Source organism: Entelurus aequoreus, linkage group LG13, assembly GCF_033978785.1.
Source record: "Entelurus aequoreus isolate RoL-2023_Sb linkage group LG13, RoL_Eaeq_v1.1, whole genome shotgun sequence".
In the NCBI taxonomy this organism is placed as follows: Eukaryota; Metazoa; Chordata; class Actinopteri; order Syngnathiformes; family Syngnathidae; genus Entelurus; species Entelurus aequoreus.
Window position 1 is genome coordinate 26,259,559 of NC_084743.1, and position 21,547 is coordinate 26,281,105.

A 21,547-nucleotide genomic window follows, 5' to 3' on the forward strand; every position below is an offset into this window, starting at 1 on the left:
TGTAACAAGGTTTTCCAAAAAAAATCCACTCAAGTTATAGAAAAAAATGCCAACATGGCACTGCCATATTTATTATTGAAGTCACAAAGTGCATTATTTTTTTCAACATGCCTCAAAACAGCAGCTTGGAATTTGGGACATGCTCTCCCTGAGAGAGCATGAGGAGGTTGAGGTGGGTGAGGTTGAGGTAGGGGGCGGGGGTAGGGAGTAGCGGGGGGTGTATATTGTAGCGTCCCGGAAGAGTTAGTGCTGCAAGGGGTTCTGGGTATTTGTTCTGTTGTGTTACGGTGCGGATGTTTTCCCGAAATGTGTTTGTCATTCTTGTTTTGTGTGGGTTCACAGTGTGGCGCATATTTGTAACAGTGTTAAAGTTGTTTATACCGCTACCCTCAGTGTGACCTCTACGGCTGTTGACCAAGTATGGATTGCATTCACTTGTGTGTGTGAAAAGCCGTAGATATTATGTGACTGGGCCGGCACGCAAAGGCAATGCCTTTAAGGTTTATTGGCGCTCTGTACTTCTCCCTACGTCCGTGTACACAGTGGCGTTTTAAAAAGTCATGCATTTTACTTTTTGAAACAGATACCGATCATTTTGAAACCGATACCGATAATTTCCGATATTACATTTTAAAGCATCTATCGGCCGATAATATCGGCAGTCCGATATTATCAGACATCTCCAGTGGACACTCTTGTGATTTGGATAACATTGGACCGCCTGCCCTGCAGGATGAATTTTGAATGTTGATGATCAGTCATAGACAATTTAGAGTGAAAAGCTAATTTTAATTTTACTTGCATACGAAACATTCTATCTTGGATTGTTTCCCTGGCTTCGAGACTCTCCCGAAGGACAGTGCGGCGAAGACACAACAAACTCCCTTCTTGTCTCTCATGGACACACACCTGTTGTTGTTGACTTTTGGACTAGCGACTGCACGACATCAAGGCCCCGGAATAGAGACACGCAGCAGGCTTACGCACACACATGCATCCACAAAAATATACGCCACACACACATACCCCACCCCCCCCCCCCCATCCAACGCCCTTGACGCAAATCCCTTAGGGGTGATGGACGGATGGGCAGGGCCTGAAGAGCTGCAGCCGCGCCACCGTGGCCCCCACTCCCTCCCCTCTGTTGCAAGTCTCGAAATGTTGTAATATGTATACATGCTTTGCTATGGAGGTTTTTTCCCACTCCAGCCCAGTCTAGATTGTATTTTTTTACTCATCCTCCCCCAGCATTGACCTTTTTCCCATCTTTTACGGGGCGCCTTGTGGCGACCCATCAGCGTTCCTGTTCTGTAACCCTGGACAAGTGGTTCTTAACCTCGGTTCAATCGAACCCTAGGGGTTCGGTGAGTCGGCCTCAGGGGTTCGGCGGAGGTCAAAACACACCCGACTCATCATGTAAATACAAACTTCTCCCTATCGGTGTATTATGGGTACGGCAACAGCTGACTGGTTTGCAGGTGTGTAATTTGTTGTGAGTTTATGCACTGTGTTGGTTTTGTTGTTTGAACAAGGTGATGTTCATGCACGGTTCATTTTATGCACCAGTAAAAAAACATGGTAACACTTTAGTATGAGGAACATATTCACCATTAATTAGTTGCTTATTAACATGCAAATTAGTAACATATTGGCTCTTAACTAGTCATTATTAAGTACTTATTAATGCCTTAATCGGCATGGCCTTATTATAACCCTATCCCTCTAACCCTGACCCTAACCCTAACCAAATAACTCTAAATTAAGTCTTTATTACTTAGAATATGTTCCCCTAGTGTCCAAATAACTCTAAATTAAGTCTCTGTTACCTAGAATATGTTCCCCATACTAAAGTGTTACCAAAAACATATAACTTTGTCTTGAATTTGAAAAAAAACCAACATTTTATTTTTCACTAAAGAAGGGTTCGGTGAATGCGCATATGAAACTGGTGGGGTTCGGTACCTCCAACAAGACTAAGAACCACTGCCCTGTACACTGTTTGTTTGTCTAATCTTGAACGGGTTGGTGCTGAAAACAAAGTTTTGTTGTACTTGTGCAATGACAATAAAGACCTACCTACCTACTTGGGAGAGTTTGGAGGGGAAGCAGCGAGCCGTGTGTGGAAAAATACATATTTTTACAGTCGTCTTAATTACTTACTTTTTTTTCCACTATTCGCAGTTGGTCTCGGGAACGCAACACCCGGGGGATCGAATGTTGTAAATTCTGACCTAATCCAAATGCCTGATTTATAGAAACGTTTATAGATGGTGTGTACCTGATGATAATATTTACTGATACAAGTATGGACTGTCCAAGGCAAATACATTAAAAACAACAACATAAAAACCACAAACATTATATTTCTTAAGTGCCCTTAAATTTGGCCTGACATCTCTGTGCTCCAGGCATGCTCATGCTGAACCAGTCTGTTTGCTAATGTACAATATGTCAATAGAATACCGTGAAAATGTTATGTACTATGTTGTTTATGCTGTTATTGTTTGTGATGAAAGGGCTTCATAGAGCAGTCCCTATGTGCAGTGCCGCGGTTTTCCTTTTATTGCTTGATAGAAAGTGTGCTTTCTATGCAAAACATCCATGCTTGCAGAGTTGTGACAGCTTTGGGCTTGCACTGCATGTGCACACACTTTTCAACATGCACATTTCTGCCGACTTCGCACATTTCCGTCCTCTCTGTCCAGCAAAGCCAAACAGAACATGGAGCTCCGCTGTAAAAATGGAGCCGGGGCACACATGTCCCAGTCACAGACCCCTTTTTCCCGGTCAATAATCTTGATGTTGAGTTTGTATTTCCCTTGTTTCGACTTTTCCAGTGCTTCTTCATTTGCACACGCTGACCCACTCTGTGATCCTGCACTCTTCGCACACCACGTAGCAACACCAGTGGAACTTGCAGTTGCAGCGTTCGCTGCGCGTCTGCTGCAGGATGTTGTGGCCTCTCCCGCAGCACAGAGTCTCACAGTTGTCCATGCCCGGACTGGTCTTGTTGCAAATCCGGCCCTGCGTTCCCGCCGAGTCCGAACCAAGGTCCCGCTCGCAGAAATCCGGCGACTTTTCAAAGTAGACCAGGTCGTTGATGCTCGGCCTCCGGCGGTGCGCGTGATGGTGGTGGTGGTGATGGTGGTGGTGGTGGTGGTGGTTGCTGTGGTAGTTGTTGTTGTTGTTGTTGTGGTGGGAGTGATCCAGCTGCCCGGTGTTGCGGTTGTGGGCCTTGATAAGTGTGGCGATGTGGAAGCGCTCTTTGAGGATGGAGCCGACCACGCGGAATTCGGGCGTGACCTGCCAGCAAGTCTTTAGCTGACAGCTTCCCGATGTCCCGTGACACTTGCATTTTCTCCTCATGTGGTCAAGCACCACCTGGCCATGACAGACGGAGAGAAAGAACACAACAGTGATTAATGACCTCTTCCTCATTAATGGGAAAACAAGAACTACTACTTCTACTAATCAGTTGTGCAATCACAACATTTTTCTGACGATGCAAGGTCAAATACTTTTTACTGTAGGAAGGGGATTCATATTCATAAAAATTCTCCCTTGTTTTTAATGAATATTTAGGCCTACTATGCTACTGTATTTTTGTGTTGGTCAATATAGTGGTGGGACGGCGTGGCGAAGTTGGTAGAGTGGCCGTGCCAGCAATCGGAGGGTTGCTGGTTACTGGGGTTCAATCCCCACCTTCTACCATACTACTCACGTCCGTTGTGTCCTTGGGCAAGACACTTCACCCTTGCTCCTGATGGCTGCTGGTTAGCGCCTTGCATGGCAGCTCCCGCCATCAGTGTGTGAATGTGTGTGTGAATGGGTGAATGTGGAAATACTGTCAAAGCGCTTTGAGTACCTTGAAGGTAGAAAAGCGCTATACAAGTATAACCCATTTATCATTATCATTTATAATTGCACTGCAAAAAGTCAAGTGTTCAAAAACAAGAAAAAAAAAAAAAAAATTAGGGGTATTTTATTTTAAAATCAAAATTATCTGCCAATAGAACAAGAAAATTCGGCTTCCAAAACAAGTAAAATTAGATTACCCTCAATGAACCCAAAAATACCTTAAAATAAGTATATTCTCACTAATAGCAAGTGCACTTTTCTTGGTAGAAAAAAACACATGAGACCTTTTTGCTCAATATGTTGAAAAATATTCTTAAATTAAGTAAATGCTAGTGCCATTATCTTGACATAATGATATGCGCTCGGCATCATGATTTTTTTTTTCATGCTTGAAAAAAAAAAAAGATTACTTAAAAAAAGTAGTTTTATACTTGTGAGTGTTAATGACACAGCTTTGCAACAGTTGATATTCTAGTTTCAAGCATGTTTTACTCAATATAGGTCATAAAATCTCAGCTACAAGCTGTAATATCTTACTGAGATGATTTAGGACCGAAACCCTTAAAACAAGTAAAACACTCTAACATAAAATCCGCTTAGTGAGAAGAATTATCTTATCAGACAGAAAATAAGCAAATATCACCCTTATTTGAGATATTTAATCTTACTTAGATTTCAGTTTTTGCAGTGTGGAGAGCCATAAACACTATGCCTTAGCAAAATACTAAGATTTGATTTGATTTAATAAGAGTGAGGGAAAATGAAGGCAAACAAATTCCACGAGTGACTCGTTGTGGCAACTTCTGATTGAAGAAGACTATTATTAGAGTTATCATAATACTTTATCATTTTTTTGTCTTTCTTGTGAGGCCCTTAGACATTGCCATGGAATTTAAAGTCCATGTTTATTCCGGTAACAATACATTGACCAAGTGGAAACATGTTTTTTTGGGGTTTTTTTAGGTTTCTGTTTATGACAAAAAACTTTTCCACTGAGGGCCGCACACTGAAAAAAGAAGGCATGCGGGGGCTATTTTAGTATTTGTCATTTTCTAAACCATTACAATATAAAGTTAAAGTTAAAGTACCACACACACTAGGTGTGGTGAAATTACCCTCTGCATTTGACCTATCATCATGTTGGTGATTTAACCCCCAATTCCAACACAGTAGGAAGGGGATTCATATGGACCCATTCGTCACGGTTTACCTGACACATGTAACGTGACAAAATTGGGAAAGGTTCTCTATCCACTTTAGCCGCCAGATAGCTGTAGAAAATGTGTTTTGTGGCAACTCCAACTTTGACCACAGCGTCAGTTGCTATGTAGTACTTTCCATCATTTCCAGCAGACTGCATTGCAAAATGATCATTGATTTTGATTCATTATTATGTTTTGAGCAATGACCATTTTAAAGAAAAAAAAACAGCCTGCAAGGCATCTTTGTGGCAACTTTTTCTCGTTACGTTTCCCGTTTGCTCTTTTAAGTCACTGTTTCATGTGTTTGTTTGTTTTTCATAGTGTTTTCCTAATGTGCCGGGCAGCGTAAAAAAAATTGGCGACGGGCCGCACTTTGGACACCTCTGGTTTATGACATTATTATTGAAAATACATTATTACTTTGAGAATAACTGGTCCTCCAGAAGGGAGTGCAAGATTGAAAGTGACGGTGATGAATAGAATTGGAATTGGCATGTCAAAGAATGAAGAGCAATGAAAACACTCTGAGTCACAGAGCCAAAGTCAATAATGTTTAGTCGCATCAGTCAAAGAATAAAAAGTCATCAGACCACCGGTAGAGAAGGCAAAGTCAGGATAGAGAGACCAGACCAGAGAAAAATGTGTGTAAGACATATTTGGAATAGTTATTAAAAGTTTGATTCTGCGCATTTAATTTTTCGCGTTTTCTACGTTGCCCGTTCTACCAATGTGTCTGTGTCCAGATGTATTTCTGCTGCTATCACTCATCAAACTGGCCAGAAATGTAGGGCATCCGGGAAAATGAAATGTTAGGAACACTTTGGCTTCGGCAAATAAACAAAAGATTGCAAAATATGCTCCTCTTTTGCGTCCGTCTGCCCATAATGTGTGTCACGATAACAGTAGTGCCTTTTGAATAAACATGGGTCTACTCTTCATGGGGGTGTTGAAAAGAAGCTGCGATCTGTGCATACGAGATCCCGGAAGCCTTTTTGTAAACACCGGTATAATGGCCCCATACAGTACTTGCACTGCGTTCAAATTGCAGTATTTGGTGGAGTTCTTAGGGGCAGATTCAATCCCAGAATCACAAACATGCCGGACTTAAACACATGGCAAAGTCTATAATCATGAAACTCTCCAACCCACTTCAACTTTAAAGAGTCCGACTGACCTACTGTAAGAGTCATAATTGCATCCACATTGCTACCGTTTGATGGCGTACTCGCAGCAGGATGGCGGATTAGCGGCCCCGCTAAAACAGCTAAAACATTGTTTTCATGGCAGGGTTACACCAAACCTGAATAGATTGTAACCTGCTCAAAATATAAGATATTCCTTTGACAGAATAACGTATTCTCATTCAAACTATCTTATACCAGATAGTCAGGGCCAGCAAGGCCTTCTCTGCTGGCCTAACATAACCAGAAATCATGATCATAATTAAAGACAAAAGTACTTTCCCTAAATATCTAAAAATATTCATATTCTCTTCATGTCATATTTTGCTCCTTCCAGTGTTGTTGTTTTTAGGGTTATAGAGTTTTTATTAGAGATGTCCGATAATGGATTTTTTGCCGATATCCGATATTCCGATATAGTCCAACTCTTAATTACCGATTCCGATATCAACCGACACCGATATATACAGTCGTGGAATTAACACATTATTATGCCTAATTTTGTTGTGATGCCCTGCTGGATGCATTAAACAATGTAACAAGGTTTTCCAAAATAAATCAACTCAAGTTATGGAAAAAAATGCCAACATGGCACTGCCATATTTATTATTGAAGTCACAAAGTGCATTATTTTTTTTAACATGCCTCAAAACAGCAGCTTGGAATTTGGGTAGCGGGGGGTGTATATTGTAGCGCCCCGGAAGAGTTAGTGCTGAAAGGGTTTCTGGGTATTTGTTCTGTTGTGTTTATGTTGTGTTACGGTGCGGATGTTCTCCCGAAATGTGTTTGTCATTCTTGTTTGGTGTGGGTTCACAGTGTGGCGCATATTTGTAACAGTGTTTAAGTTGTTTATACGGTCACCCTCAGTGTGACCTGTATGGCTGTTGACCAAGTATGAATTGCATTCACTTGTGTGGGTGTGAAAAGCCGTAGATATTATGTGATTGGGCCGGCACGCAAAGGCAGTGCCTTTAAGGTTTATTGGCACTCTGTACTTCTCCCTACGTCCGTGTACCACTCCAGACAGCGGCGTTTTAAAAAGTTATAAATTTTACTTTTTGAAACAGATACCGATAATTTCCGATATTACATTTTAAAGCATATCGGCAGTCCGATATTATTGGACATCTCTAGTTTTTATCCAATCAGAATTCAGCTGGCTTATGTTGCCATGCTGTACCAAATCTGCCCGAGGCCTTCAGAATCAACAATGCGGGCGTCCGTGCACTGTAAGTGAACGGACACAAACATTTGACGGACAGTTGCCATAGCCAATCAGATCACAAGTTGTTGTCAGTAAGGCCTTCTAGCTGGCCTGAGGCAGATACTGTATATATTGTGATGTTATGAGCTAATTAACATAAGATCTCCATTACCCAGCCTGCCACAGTAGTGAAGAGCATGTCGGCAGCTGGATGTTATCGATGAGCACGCTGTGGAGTAAACTTTAAGAACTCAGCCAACTCGCCTCGTCTACATCTTTTATGATTAGACAAGACAACATTGCTTGATTTATTTGCATAACTGGGACGGCGTGGCAAAGTTGTTAGAGTGGCAGTGCCAGCAATCGGAGGGTTACTGGTTACTGGGGTTCGATCCCCACCTTCTACCATCCTAGTCACGTCCGTTGTGTCCTTGGGCAAGACACTTCACCCTTGCTCCTGATGGGTGCTGGTAGCGCCTTGCATGGCAGCTCCCTCCATCAGTGTGTGAATGTGTGTGTGAATGGGTGAATGTGGAAATACTGTCAAAGCGCTTTGAGTACCTTGAAGGTAGAAAAGCGCTATACAAGTATAACCCATTCATCATTTATAACCTGTATAATAGCTGCATTCGGCGGGAAGGCGGCGTACACACCGAAAAGGGACAAGCGGTAGAAAACGGATGGATGGATGGATGTAAAATAGCCAAGCTGTAGTTTTGTAAGAGCAAACTGAGGAACTGTTTATATAGCGTAGTAACACATCGTCTTGCGACGGCATGCTACAGCGTTAGCCGTAAGCTAGCAACAGCAAGAGGTAAGCTAGATTTTGCGTCAGGTCATGCCGACCTCACCCTTTCGACTTCCGTCTGTTCCAACGTTTTACCCTCTGTTCCCGCTCGCTTCTATAACCAGCAGTTCATCATCCGTATATTCAGGTTCAAAATGTTAAGGTTGTGAATCTTCATTTGTCCAAAAATAGTCATCTTTGTTGTCTATCACCAAGTCTTCATTACTAGAACACACTCGCGTTGGTTTCTGGAAGTAGGAACACACATTTGTTGGCGGAAATCTGCTGCTATGGAAAGGGAAATAAATAAAAGTTCTGGTAATGCATAAAATGACCAAAATGCAGTAAACATTGAACATATTACATATTGTTATGAACATGTCTTTTACGACATTATGTATATATATATATATATATATATATATATATATATATATATATATATATATATATATATATATATATATATATATATATATATATATATATATATATATATATATATATATATATATACCTTACTGTATAAGCTATACCACTATGGTGTCAGAGGGGTACCTCTCGACTGGTTCCGTTCTTACCTATACGGAAAGCAACAATGTGTATGCGTCAATGATCACAACTCACCCTGTATGACCATAAATATCATGGGGTTCCCCAGGGATCCATCTTGGGGCCTCTCCTTTTAGTCCTATACATAAATGATTTCGTAAACTCCTCCGAAACTTTTCATCAAATAATATTTGCTGACGATACACATTTGTTTACCTCACACAGGAGCCTACTCGATCTACAAGCAACTGTCAATTCAGAACTTGTGAAAGTGGATTCCTGGTTCTAATGCAATAAGCTCTCACTTAATGTTAATAAAACAAATTGTATTTGATTTTGTTCAAATAAAAACCGAAAAAATACTGAGCACTGCCATATCAACATCAATGGGCAGGAAATACAGAGAGTGAACTCCACAAAATTCCTGGGGGTCATCATTGACGAATACCTCAATTTCAAATGTCACATTAGCCATCTGTTAAACAAACTATCCAAATATGTTGGCCTGTTCTTTCACCTTCGTCATTATCTTCCTCTTTATGCTCACTCTATACAAAACTCTCTTTGAACCACATCTAAACACTGTAATGCCATCTGGTGTAACACCTTCCCTAGCTACCTTCACTAATTAGAATCCATACAAAAGAAAATCGTACGGGCCCTGTCATGGTCCAATTTTAATGCCCCCACTCGACATCTATTCCATAATTATCATCTCTTAAGACTGACAGAGTTCAATATTTATCACAATGCTTGTCTAACCTATCAAGTCACCCACAGGCTGAATTTCAGGCTAAGTAGCTTGGTTCCTATCTATCGTCCCCAGCATGCCCACAACACTCGTAACTCTGACATGATATCAGGCAAACATCGTCTACTGGCTTGTACTGCTCGAAGTGTTGTATGCAGGGGACCAAAGATCTGGAACCGGCTTGATGAGAGCCACAGGATGCTGTATTCATTCTCCAACTTCAAAAAGAAACTGAAATCATACCTATTAACCACCTATCTCTAATGCCTCATGTGAATGGCTAGTGCTCCCTTAGAGGATTATCATTGTCACATTGATTGATTGATTGAAACTTTTATTAGTAGATTGCACAGTTCAGTACATATTCCGTACAGTTGACCACTAAATGGTAACACCCGAATACGTTTTTCAACTTGTTTAAGTCGGGGTCCACGTAATCAATTCATGGTAATGGCTTCGGGGTAGATTACTGTTGGGTTGTGCGTGGTTGAATGTATGTATGTATGTGTATGCTTGCTTTTGTGCTCCTATTTTGTGTTTGTCATATCGCGTTTTTGTGCTTCCCCCTGCCAAAAGCTTCTTCTTGTGACGACCGGGTGCGGGTGTTCGTTCTCTCAGAGATGCAGACGGGCTTCGGACACAGCTTGCAGGTACAAAAATTATTTATTTAAGAAATAACAAATACTGGAAACAAACAAAAACGTGCACATGGCACTTAAAGTACAAACTAAAGGAGCTAGCGTGGGAGCTAGAGAAAACACTAAACATACAGAGCCTTTAGCGTGGGAGCTAGAAAGTTACCAGATCAAGAACAGAAGTCGTCACTTGTTGTGAGAAGACAAACTACGAAGGCAGACCGACTGGCTGGGGAGGCAGGCTTTAAATAATAATGTCAATCATGAAAAACAGGTGCGCGTCGGGAACACCCGCGGCAGGTGAACGTAATCAGTTGCTATGGTAACAAACGAAGGTGGATAAACAGATACTAAAAAAGGAGTCCAAGACTAGCAGAAAAACACAAATGACTAGAAAACGTAAACAGAAATATGATCCGGGCAGCGGATCATAACACTTCTAGCTTATCTGGGGGACCCTTTCACTTATCACCATCCTTAAATGGATATTCACTACTGTTGTCATTTGTAATATGGTACTGTGAATACACTTGAAACTTATTCTGATCATTTGGATGGGTGGCCAAATACTTTTGGCAATATAGTGTATCTGCAAACAGTTCTCAAAGTGTTAATTCCATGGACAAATGATTTTTGTTTTAGTTATTGCCAACAACCTATTTCCACCTGCCTAAAATGAGATAACCAATGAAGAAAAAGCACCTCGACGAAGACGATGACAAAATCAACTGTCATTTTAGCCAACAAATTAAAATGAGACGGAACTATTGACAGAAACGAAATTGTCTTGGGTGAACAAGCTTGGATTATATCCAAATACAGCACTTCAGCAGTCTATGAAAACAGGGATGGTTTCAAAGGAGATGCTATCAGATGTTTTTCTTTGTGAGATAGGGAAGTTTGATATCTCACCGCCAACTCAATACTGTATGCATTTAACAGTTTCCACATTGTAAATGTGTGTGCACCTGTGAGAAAGAGAATTACATTTCCCTTTTGACGCTACCACGGCATCACCAGGCGAATTATCGCGACGACTACAAAACTGCAAATATGCAAACATATGCGCATATGCAAATATAATGCAAATATAATAATTTTGCTCTCACAATGGGATTTATCAAACCTAAAACTCTTCTGCATCCACTGTTTGGAATCTAAATGCAGCCTGTCTAGAAAGGTCCGTGTACCTTCCGTTCATTCTATTTCCAATTCTGAAAGGCAAATCAAAAAACAAAATTAGCACTGTTTTTGGATTTTAATTATATATGGCAGATTTTAATACAAAAAAAGGGTTGATTTTCATTAAAATATTACCATAAAATGTGATTTTGTGCTGTTTTCCGTTTATGGATTTTTATTTTTCCAGGTAAACACAAAAATCGAATATATGTTCAACCAAAATTTTATTATGACAAATTGAACCGGAAGCAGTGTTTTAGGTCCGCATACCTTCATCCTATTTCCAATTCTTAAATGCGAATCAAAAAAATTAAATTTGGACCAATTTTTGTGTTTTCATTTCATTTCTGCAACAAAAGTTGGACAACTATTTAATGACACTTTTTAAAAACAACAATAAAACTCCTGCTGAACAAAATGTTACCGTTATGCTAAAAAAAAACATGCTAAACGCAAGGGAAAAGCTAAAATACTACTTCCGGTTCAATTTGTCATCACACACATAACCACGCAATTTTGCATTTTGGATGAACCTATATTAGATTTTTGTGTTTAGCTGGAAAAATAAAAATCCATAAAAGGAAAACAGCACCAAATCCAATTTTATGTCAATATTTTAATGAAAATCTACCATGTTTTTGTTTGTTTTAAAATCTGCCATATATAATAAAAATCAAAAAACGGCTGTGGAGGGGGACGTGGCCTGTGGGCCTGCAGCGAAGCGGAGTGTGCCAGGACCAGCCTCGAATATAGCAACAGGTGAGTAGATGGCCAACCTGGGCCTTGTTATCTAATCACCTGTCGCTCTGTTATAAGCAGCAGCCAGGAGGAGAGACGTGGTAGGAGCTGGAGGGGAGCTGGCGTGAGAGCGAGAGCGAGAGCGAGAGAGAAAGAGACTAGAAGACAATTGCTGAAAATATAAAACGCTATTGTAACCCTGAAACGGACTCTCATGTCGGTGCTTGGTGGTCTGAAGAACCCCCAGGAGGGCAACCTCCACAACGGCCCTAATTGTATTTTTTGATTTGCGTTTTAGAATTGGACATACAATGAACGGAAGGTACACAGATCTGGCAAAGTTACGCAAAAATGGATTGGTAAAACTGTTTTTTATAATTTGTTACTGCTTTTCATCACAATAAAAGAGAAGCAGTTTGTTTTTCTATTTTCATTTTTGTGTTTTAAAGTGAAATTCAAATGAACCAATTGTTACCAAAACATACACTAACAGGTATCCTTCATTTTTTCCCACAAAAAATATATATATTAACATATCACAAAAAAACTTCTTAAAGCATGCATTTTTTGCGTTTTGAGCACATAAGTGCAGCCTTTCTCCTGTTAGCGCACCTTTAAAATGCTAAAAAAATCTGACCACTTCTAAAATGCCCATAAAAAAGTGGTGCATCCCAATGTTTGAAAACATAGAAAAAAACGCCACAGGTAGGAACATAATAACTTGAATGTGCAGTAAATGATCAAGTGTACACACAAAAAGCTCATTTAAAAAGGCGGTCTAATTTTGAATTGTACACGCAGTCTTAGTAAATCACACTTATCACGCCCACAAATAGTACACGCAATGTTATCGTTTTCTCATGCTCTTTAGTGCATGGTATTTGGATCTTAATAATAACAAATATAAATGGATTTGATTTATATCGCGCTTTTCTAGACACTCAAAGCGCTTCACAGAGAAGTGAGAACCCATCATTCCGTCACTCCACATTCACACATTTGCCCAAAGACACAACCGCAGTGACTCGGATGTGCAGAAGCAGAGATCAAACCCGGAACCGTCAAGTTGCAGGCAGGGCCACTCTACCCACCCCGCTCTACCAATTGAGCCACGCCGCCCTGTAGTAGATCACATGCAACACGGCGACCAATAATACACACACGTTTGAAGTGTGCACACGTTCGTTACATCTCGTCTCGATTACTGTAACGTTTTGTTGTCGGGCCTCCCTATGTCTAGCATTAAAAGATTACAGATGGTACAAAATGCGGCTGCTAGACTTTTGACAAAAACAAGAAAGTTTGATCATATTACGCCTATACTGGCTCACTTGCACTGGCTTCCTGCGCACCTAAGATGCGACTTTAAGGTTTTACTACTTACGTATAAAATACTACACGGTCAAGCTCCTGCCTATCTTGACAATTGTATTGTACCATATGTCCCGGCAAGAAATCTGCGTTCAAAGAACTCCGGCTTATTAGTGATTCCCAGAGCCCAAAAAAAGTCTGCGGGCTATAGAGCGTTTTCTATTCGGGCTCCAATACTATGGAATGCCCTCCCGGTAAAAGTTAGAGATGCTACCTCAGTAGAAGCATTTAAGTATCATCTTAAAACTCATTTGTATACTCTAGCCTTTAAATAGACTCCCTTTTTAGACCAGTTGATCTGCCGTTTCTTTTCTTTTCTTTTCTACTCTGCTCCCAACCCGGGGTGGACCGCTAGCCTGTCCATCAGATGGGGACATCTCTACGCTGCTGACCCGTCTCCACTCGGGATGGTTCCTGCTGGCCCCACTATGGACTGGACTTTCGCTGATGTGTTGGACTTTCACAATATTATGTCAGACCCACTCGACATCCATTGCTTTCGGTCTCCCCTAGAGGGGGGGGGGGGGGTTACCCACATATGCGGTCCTCTCCAAGGTTTCTCATAGTCATTCACATCGACGTCCCACTGGGGTGAGTTTTCCTTGCCCGTATGTGGGCTCTGTACCAAGGATGTCGTTGTGGCTTGTACAGCCTTTTGAGACACTTGTGATTTAGGGCTATATAAATAAACATTGATTGATTGATTGATATTTAGCACCTGTTATTTGGATCTCAGTAGATCAGGCCCTAAATCTTCAACTACTATTTGATGTGACAACTCTGTGACTCTACAGCAAACCATGACAGTATGACTACTATTGACTACCTTTAACAATGGTTAAAGGCCTACTGAAACCCACTACTACCGACCACGCAGTCTGATAGTTTATATATCAATGATGAAATCTTAACATTGCAACACATGCCAATACTACGGCCTGGTTAGATTAGTAAAGTGCAATTTTAAATTTCCAGTGAAATTTCCTGCTGAAAACGTCTCGGTTTGCGCATAACGTCACGGATTGTAGAGGACATGTTGGGACACCATTGTGGCCAGCTATTAAGTCGTCTGTTTTCATCGCAAAATTCCACAGTATTCTGGACATGTGTGTTGGTGAATCTTTTGCAATTTGTTTAATGAACAATGAAGACAGCAAAGAAGAAAGCTGTAGGTGGGAAGCGGTGTATTAGTGGCAGGCTGCAGCAACACAACCACGTAGCCGGTGTTTCATTGTTTACATTCCCGAAATATGACAGTCAAGCTTTACCATTGGCCTGTGGAGAACTGGGACAACAGATACTCTTACCAGGAGGACTTTAAGTTGGATACGCGCTACCGTGAGTACACAGCTGCGGCTTCCAAACATTTGATCGCTTGCCCGTACGTGCGTGCCGCTATGTGCATGTCACGTACATAACTTTGGGGAAATATATGTGCTGTATGAACTTTGCGGAGGTGAACGGTACTTTGGGCTGTGGGATTGAGTGTGTTGTGCGGGTGTTTGATTTGTATTGGCGGGTTATGTGGACGGGAGGGGGGAGGTGTTTGTTATGCGGGTTTAATTTGTGGCATATTAAATATAAGCCTGGTTGTGTTGTGGCTAATAGAGTGTATATATGTCTTGTGTTTATTTACTGTTTTAGTCATTCCCAGCTGAATATCAGGTACCACCCGCCTCTCACAGCATCTTCCCTATCTGAATCGCTTCCACTGCCTTCTAATCCTGAATTCACTCTCACTTTCCTCATCCACAAATCTTTCATCCTCGCTCAAATTAATGGGGTAATCGCCGCTTTCTCGGTCCGAATCGCTCTCGCTGCTGGTGGCCATGATTGTAAACAATGTGCAGTTGTGAGGAGCTCCACAACTTGTGACGTCACGCTACTTCCGGTAGAGGCACGGCTTTTTTATCAGCGACCAAAAGTTGCGAACTTTATCGTCGATGTTCTCTACTAAATCCTTTCAGCAAAAATATGGCAATATCGCGAAATGATCAAGTATGACACATAGAATGGACCTGCTATCCCCGTTTGAATAAGACAATCTAATTTCAGTAGGCCTTTAAACAAATGCTTTGCAGGCAGCCTAAACAAAGGTGATTTCTTGGAAACTTTATACATGTTATCTTTTTTTACTGTATATTTTAGTCCAGTGGTTCTCAAACTTTTTTCACCAAGTACCACCTCAGAAAAAAACACTACTACCATAATGATCAACAATAAAATACAGTAGCGTGGTAGGCCTAAGTAATCTTTACAAACAAGGCTGAGGTTTTATTGTTAAGTTGGCCACTGTAACATTACACACAGTTTTGAACAGTAACACTGTGTTTCAGTATAGGAAGATAAAACACTGTACTTAAATAATGAATTACGTTACATGAAAATATTTAATTAAGTGATTATTTGGCATACCACTAAATGGAGCCCACAGTTTGAGGCTACCTGCTTTAGTCGACTAAATTAACTGTAATTTTAGCTGACTAAAATGTTGTGAAATTTAGTCGACTAAAACTACACTTAAACTAAGTCTATCAAGACGATTAAAGTTTTAATAAATCTAGAATACATTTTGGTCTATGACTAAAACAAAATTAACAATAAGTGATGACATTGAAGTTTCTGTACTCTGGCTCCCGCACACACTGGGAGTCAAATGTATTGTACAAGCAAATTCACATATACTCACATACATACATACACACATACATAGGTACCTACTCCCCCACATACATATACAAATACAGTACATATTTACACACTCAAAGTTCGTACATCCACACGCACGCTCATTATACACACATACTGTATACACAAACTGTACATATACATTCACTGTACAAACACACACATACACATTCTATACATATACATTCACTGTACAAACACACATATACACATTCTGTACATATACATTCACTGTACAAGCACACATATACACATACTGTGCATATACATTCACTGTACAAGCACACATATACTATACTGTACATATACAAGTACATATGCACACATACACTCATGCACATAATTACGTTTCATCAAACATATATTAACGTTGTTGCCCTAGGGTGAACTGGGTATAACACATGGCACACTGACAAAGCTTAACCTATTGTTACTATAACAATCTACAAGGTTAATGTAGGTTGCTTCTCTTTCTTCCCCTCCATTTTTCTGCATTCTTTCGTATCTCAAGTTATCATTACGTATATGTATTGTTGCATTTGAACAATTGTATTGTTGATAATAAAGGTAAAGTATTGGTATTGTTTATTATCAATAGCACTATTTCTATTGGTATTCATATTGCTCCATTTTTAGTGTAATAATGCTCATTGTCATTTCTGTATTATTTTTTATTTTCGCTAACTGCTTATTTGCTATTACTTTTACCATCATATTTGTACATGTCGTATTTGCTGATGTTGCTCTGTTGTTGTTGTTGTTGTGTTTGCTGTTGTTGTTTTTGTCTCTCTGTCTAATCCCCCTCTTGTCCCCACAATTCCCCCCTCTGTCTTCCTTTTTCTCTCTTTCTATCCCCTCCTGCTCTGGCCCGGCTGCACCAAATGATAATATAAATACATTTAATAAAGTCAAAATACAAATAAGGCAACAAGATAAGTATCCTACACTTCTCTTTTGTAAAGTAAATCTGAACAGCCGATATGGGCATCTACATCTGCTATATGATTTGCCCGAGAAGCTGGGCAGGACATTATAAAAAAAATAAAAAAAATTAAAAAAAATAAGTTTCTGTCACATGACTTGTCGACTGGGAAAAAGAAGAAGAAGGAAGGAATCAGATGCATGAGTTGAGTGGGTGGTGAAGCTGAAAGGGGTGCACTTTAAAAAGGGGGTGGGGAGAGGAAATGAGAGAGGAAGACACAATGACAGGAGGAGGAGGTGATTAGCTCTCTTTGGTGTTTCTTTACAGCTCGTATTGTGTACGCGGTTGTGTAAGTGGGTGAGTGTGTAAATCACAGGTCATTCTACCCTATCTTTGACACTATCTGTTTAACAATACCCATTATTCCTACATCATGTCCCACTGGCCACCGTGTTCCATCAATTATTGTATCGTAATCACAGGGGTAGCTAAAGTGTGGCCCACCGCTTGCTTTTTTTATTGGTCCACAGTACTAAAAAAAAAGTATGTATAAGTATGTATATATATATATATATATATATATATATATATATATATATATATATATATATATATATATATATATATATATATATATATATATATATATATATATATATATATATATAAATATATGTATATATATATATTTATTTATTTTTTAATTGTTTATATATATATATATATATATATATATATATATATATATATATATATATATATGTACCTGTATATACAGTATATAGTCATATACATACAGTCGTGGTCAAAAGTTTACATACACTTGTAAAGAACATAATGTCATGGCTGTCTTGAGTTTCCAATCATTTCTACAACTCTTTTTGTTTTGTGATAGAGTGATTGGAGCACATAATTGTTTTTCACAAACAACATTCATGAAGTTTGGTTCTTTTATGAATTTATTATGGGTCTACTGAAAATGTGACCAAATCTGCTGGGTCAAAAGTATACATACAGCAATGTTAATATTCCCTTGGCAAGTTTCACTGCAAAGAGGCGCTTTTGGTAGCCATCCAAAAGCTTCTGGCAAGCTTCTGGTTGAATTTTTGACCACTCCTCTTGACAAAATTGGTGCAGTTCAGCTAAATGTGTTGGTTTTCTGACATGGACTTGTTTCTTCAGCATTGTCCACATGTTTAAGTCAGGAATTTGGGAAGGCCATTCTAAAATCTTAATTCTAGCCTGATTTAGCCATTCCTTAACCACTTTTGACATGTGTTTGGGCTCATTGTTGGAACACCCAACTGCGCCCAAAACCCAATCTCCGGGCTGATGATTTTAGGTTGTCCTGAACAATTTGGAGGTAATCCTCCTTTTTCATTGTCCAATTTACTCTCTGTAAAGCACCAGTTCCAAAACAAGCCCAGCGCATAATACTACCAGCACTATGCTTGACGGTGGGCATGGTTTTCCTGGGATTAAAGGCCTCACCTTTTCTCCTCCAAACATATTGCATGGTATTGTGGCCAAACAGCTCAATTTTTGTTTCATCTGACAACAGAACTTTCTTCCAGAAGGTCTTATCTTTGTCCATGTGATGTCAGATGAAACACAAACTTAGCAGTTTGGCCACAATACCCAGCAATATGTTTGGAGGAGAAAAGGTGAGGCCTTTAATCCCAGGAACAACATCCTACCATCAAGCATGGTGATGGTAGTATTATACTCTGGGCCTGTTTTGCTGCCAATGGAACTGGTGCTTTACAGAGAGTAAATGGGACAATGAAAAAGGAGGATTACCTCCAAATTCTTCAGGAAAACCTAAAATCATCAGCCCGGAGGTTGGGTCTTGGGCGCAGTTGGGTGTTCCAACAGGACAATGACCCCAAACACACGTCAAAAGTGGTAAAGGAATGGCTAAATCAGGCTAGAATTAAAGTTATAAAATGGCCTTCCCAAAGTCCTGACATAAACGTGTAGACAATGCTGAAGAAACAAGTCCATATCAGAAAACCAACACATTTAGCTGAAATGCACCAATTTTGTCAAGAGGAGTGATCAAAAATTCAACCAGAAGCTTGCCAGAAGTGCCTTATTGCAGTGAAACTTGCCAAGGGACATGTAACCAAATATTAACATTGCTGTATGTATACTTTTGATCCAGCAGATTTGGTCACATTTTCAGTAGACTCATAATAAATTCATAAAATAACCTATCTTCATGAATGTTTTTTGTGACCAACAAGTATGTGCTCCAATCACTCTATCACAAAAAAATAAGAGTTGCAGAAATTATTGGAAACTCAAGACAAGTTTACAAGTGTATGTAAACTTTTGACCACGACTGTATGTATATATATATATATATATATATATATATATATATATATATATATATATATATATATATATATATATATATATATATATATATATATATATATATATATATATATATATATATATATATATATATATATATATGTGTATATATATATATATATATATATATATATATATATATATATAAAATATATATATATATATATATATATATATATATATATATATATATATATATATATATATATATATATATATATATATATATATATATAAATATTTAGACATACACACTCAGTGTAGTTATACACAATCTAGAAAAAAACTAGTATATTTCGTCATATGAACTTTTAGTCAAATATTGAACATTTGAAAAAAAAAATCCTTAATTTCAGCTAAAATAATAACACAAAATAAGGTTAGTGTGAAATGTACTCCTGTTTTCATGGAGTGCAGGTCTTGTTGTGAATGTAGCTTTTGAGATGCTTTGTAATAATGAATAATTAATAAACAGGCTTTCAAGACAGCTTTAAAGATGCGCTGTCCGTTATACTTATAATATAGTATAACAGACATATATATAGTATACTTATATATATTTTAATCGACAACAATTACTGTAATTTTAGTTAACTAAAACTAAATTAATTTAGCTGACTCAAACTAAAACACATTTTTGTTCAAATACTTTGACTAAAACTAAATTACAAACTGCTGTCAAAATGAACACTGCTTTACATTGCATGTCCGCTACACAGATTGGACCGCAGTTCAAGACTAACATCTGGCAAGTTTTTAATTGGCTGGAGTGAGACAGAGGCGTCCATAAAACAACCCCAGACGGAGATCAAACACGACATGCTGGGAGCAGATTCAGGCTGCAGGATGCATTCGGGATGGGGGGCGCTCAGCACACCCTACTGCAACTACTGTGCAGCAGTAAGTGGATGCAGTTACCTCAACGTTAAAGTTAGCGTGTTATCTACTGTCCCTCTCGTCTGAACTTTTCAAAGTGTATTCCCAGCAGACAGTACAAAAAGATAGACAAAAGTACGATTTCCCCGGTCAAGATTCCGAAAAGAAAGCTTGTTGACTTAGATTACTGTACTCATTTTTTTGTGTTTGTTTTTTGTGACAGCAAAGTATTTGTGTTGTGTAATTGCAAAGTCAATAAGAGTAATTGCAGTGAATGTTTTGTGGCAAACGCAAACACGGGAGGCGGTTTTCAGCATGCACGTGCCTGTTAGAGTTGTAAGTCCGAATGCACACTGTACACAATGGCAGTGTGCAGAAGGTGAAGTGTTGCCACACCGCGACTGCCCCACCTATACGTGTGGGGTTTTGTTAAAAAAATAAAAATAATACACTGGTGGATTAAGCGCCGTGACTATGCAGGCTTCGGTGACTTTATGTAAAACCTTTAGTTCATAAAAGGCCCAAGAATTGGCATTTTTAAGCAATTTATAAGCAAGGTAACACTTTAGTATGGGGAACATATTCATTATTAAATAGTTGCTTATTAAAGAAACACAGACTTAATTTAGAGTTATTTGGACCCTATGGGAACACATAAGGGTTAGGGCTAGGGTTAGGGTTACTAATAAGCAATAATTCTGAGGTTATTGAGGGAACACTCTTAGTTAAAGGCTTACTGGTTGTATAATAAGGCAATGCAGAATAAGGCATTAATATCCTCACAAACTGTGATTTTGCCTTTTTTCGAGGTGAAAAAAGTCGCAAATTAGATTTTTGTTTAGTTCACTTTAATGAAAGACTGTATTCCGTTAATGAGTATGTTTAATTAACTTTAAAATAATCACAGTTTAAGTGCTATTTGGAGCACATCGATATGATGTTACTTAGGGGTGTGGGAAAAAATCGATTCGAATTCGAATCACGATTCTCACGTTGTGCGATTCAGAATCGATTCTCATTTTCAAAAAATCTGTTTTTTGTTTTTTTCAATTAATCAATTCAACAAAACAATACACAGCAATACCATAACAATGCAATATAATTCCAAAACCAAACCCGACCCAGCAACACTCAGAACTGCAATAAACACAGCAATTGAGAAGAGACACAAACACGACACAGAACAAACCAAAAGTAGTGAAACAAAAATGAATATTA

General features: G+C 39.1%; 1 protein-coding gene across 1 annotated transcript in view; it reads right to left on the minus strand.

Annotated features, from left to right (window-relative positions):
* Positions 1–2,844: 2,844 nt before the first annotated feature.
* The window catches only part of LOC133663796 (protein Wnt-10a-like), a 94,025-nt gene continuing 75,322 nt past the window's right edge, over positions 2,845–21,547 (minus strand). Inside the window, exon 4 of the mRNA XM_062068498.1 lies at positions 2,845–3,381. Coding sequence (XP_061924482.1) covers positions 2,845–3,381 — 537 coding nt within the window. The remainder of the gene's footprint in view (positions 3,382–21,547) is intronic.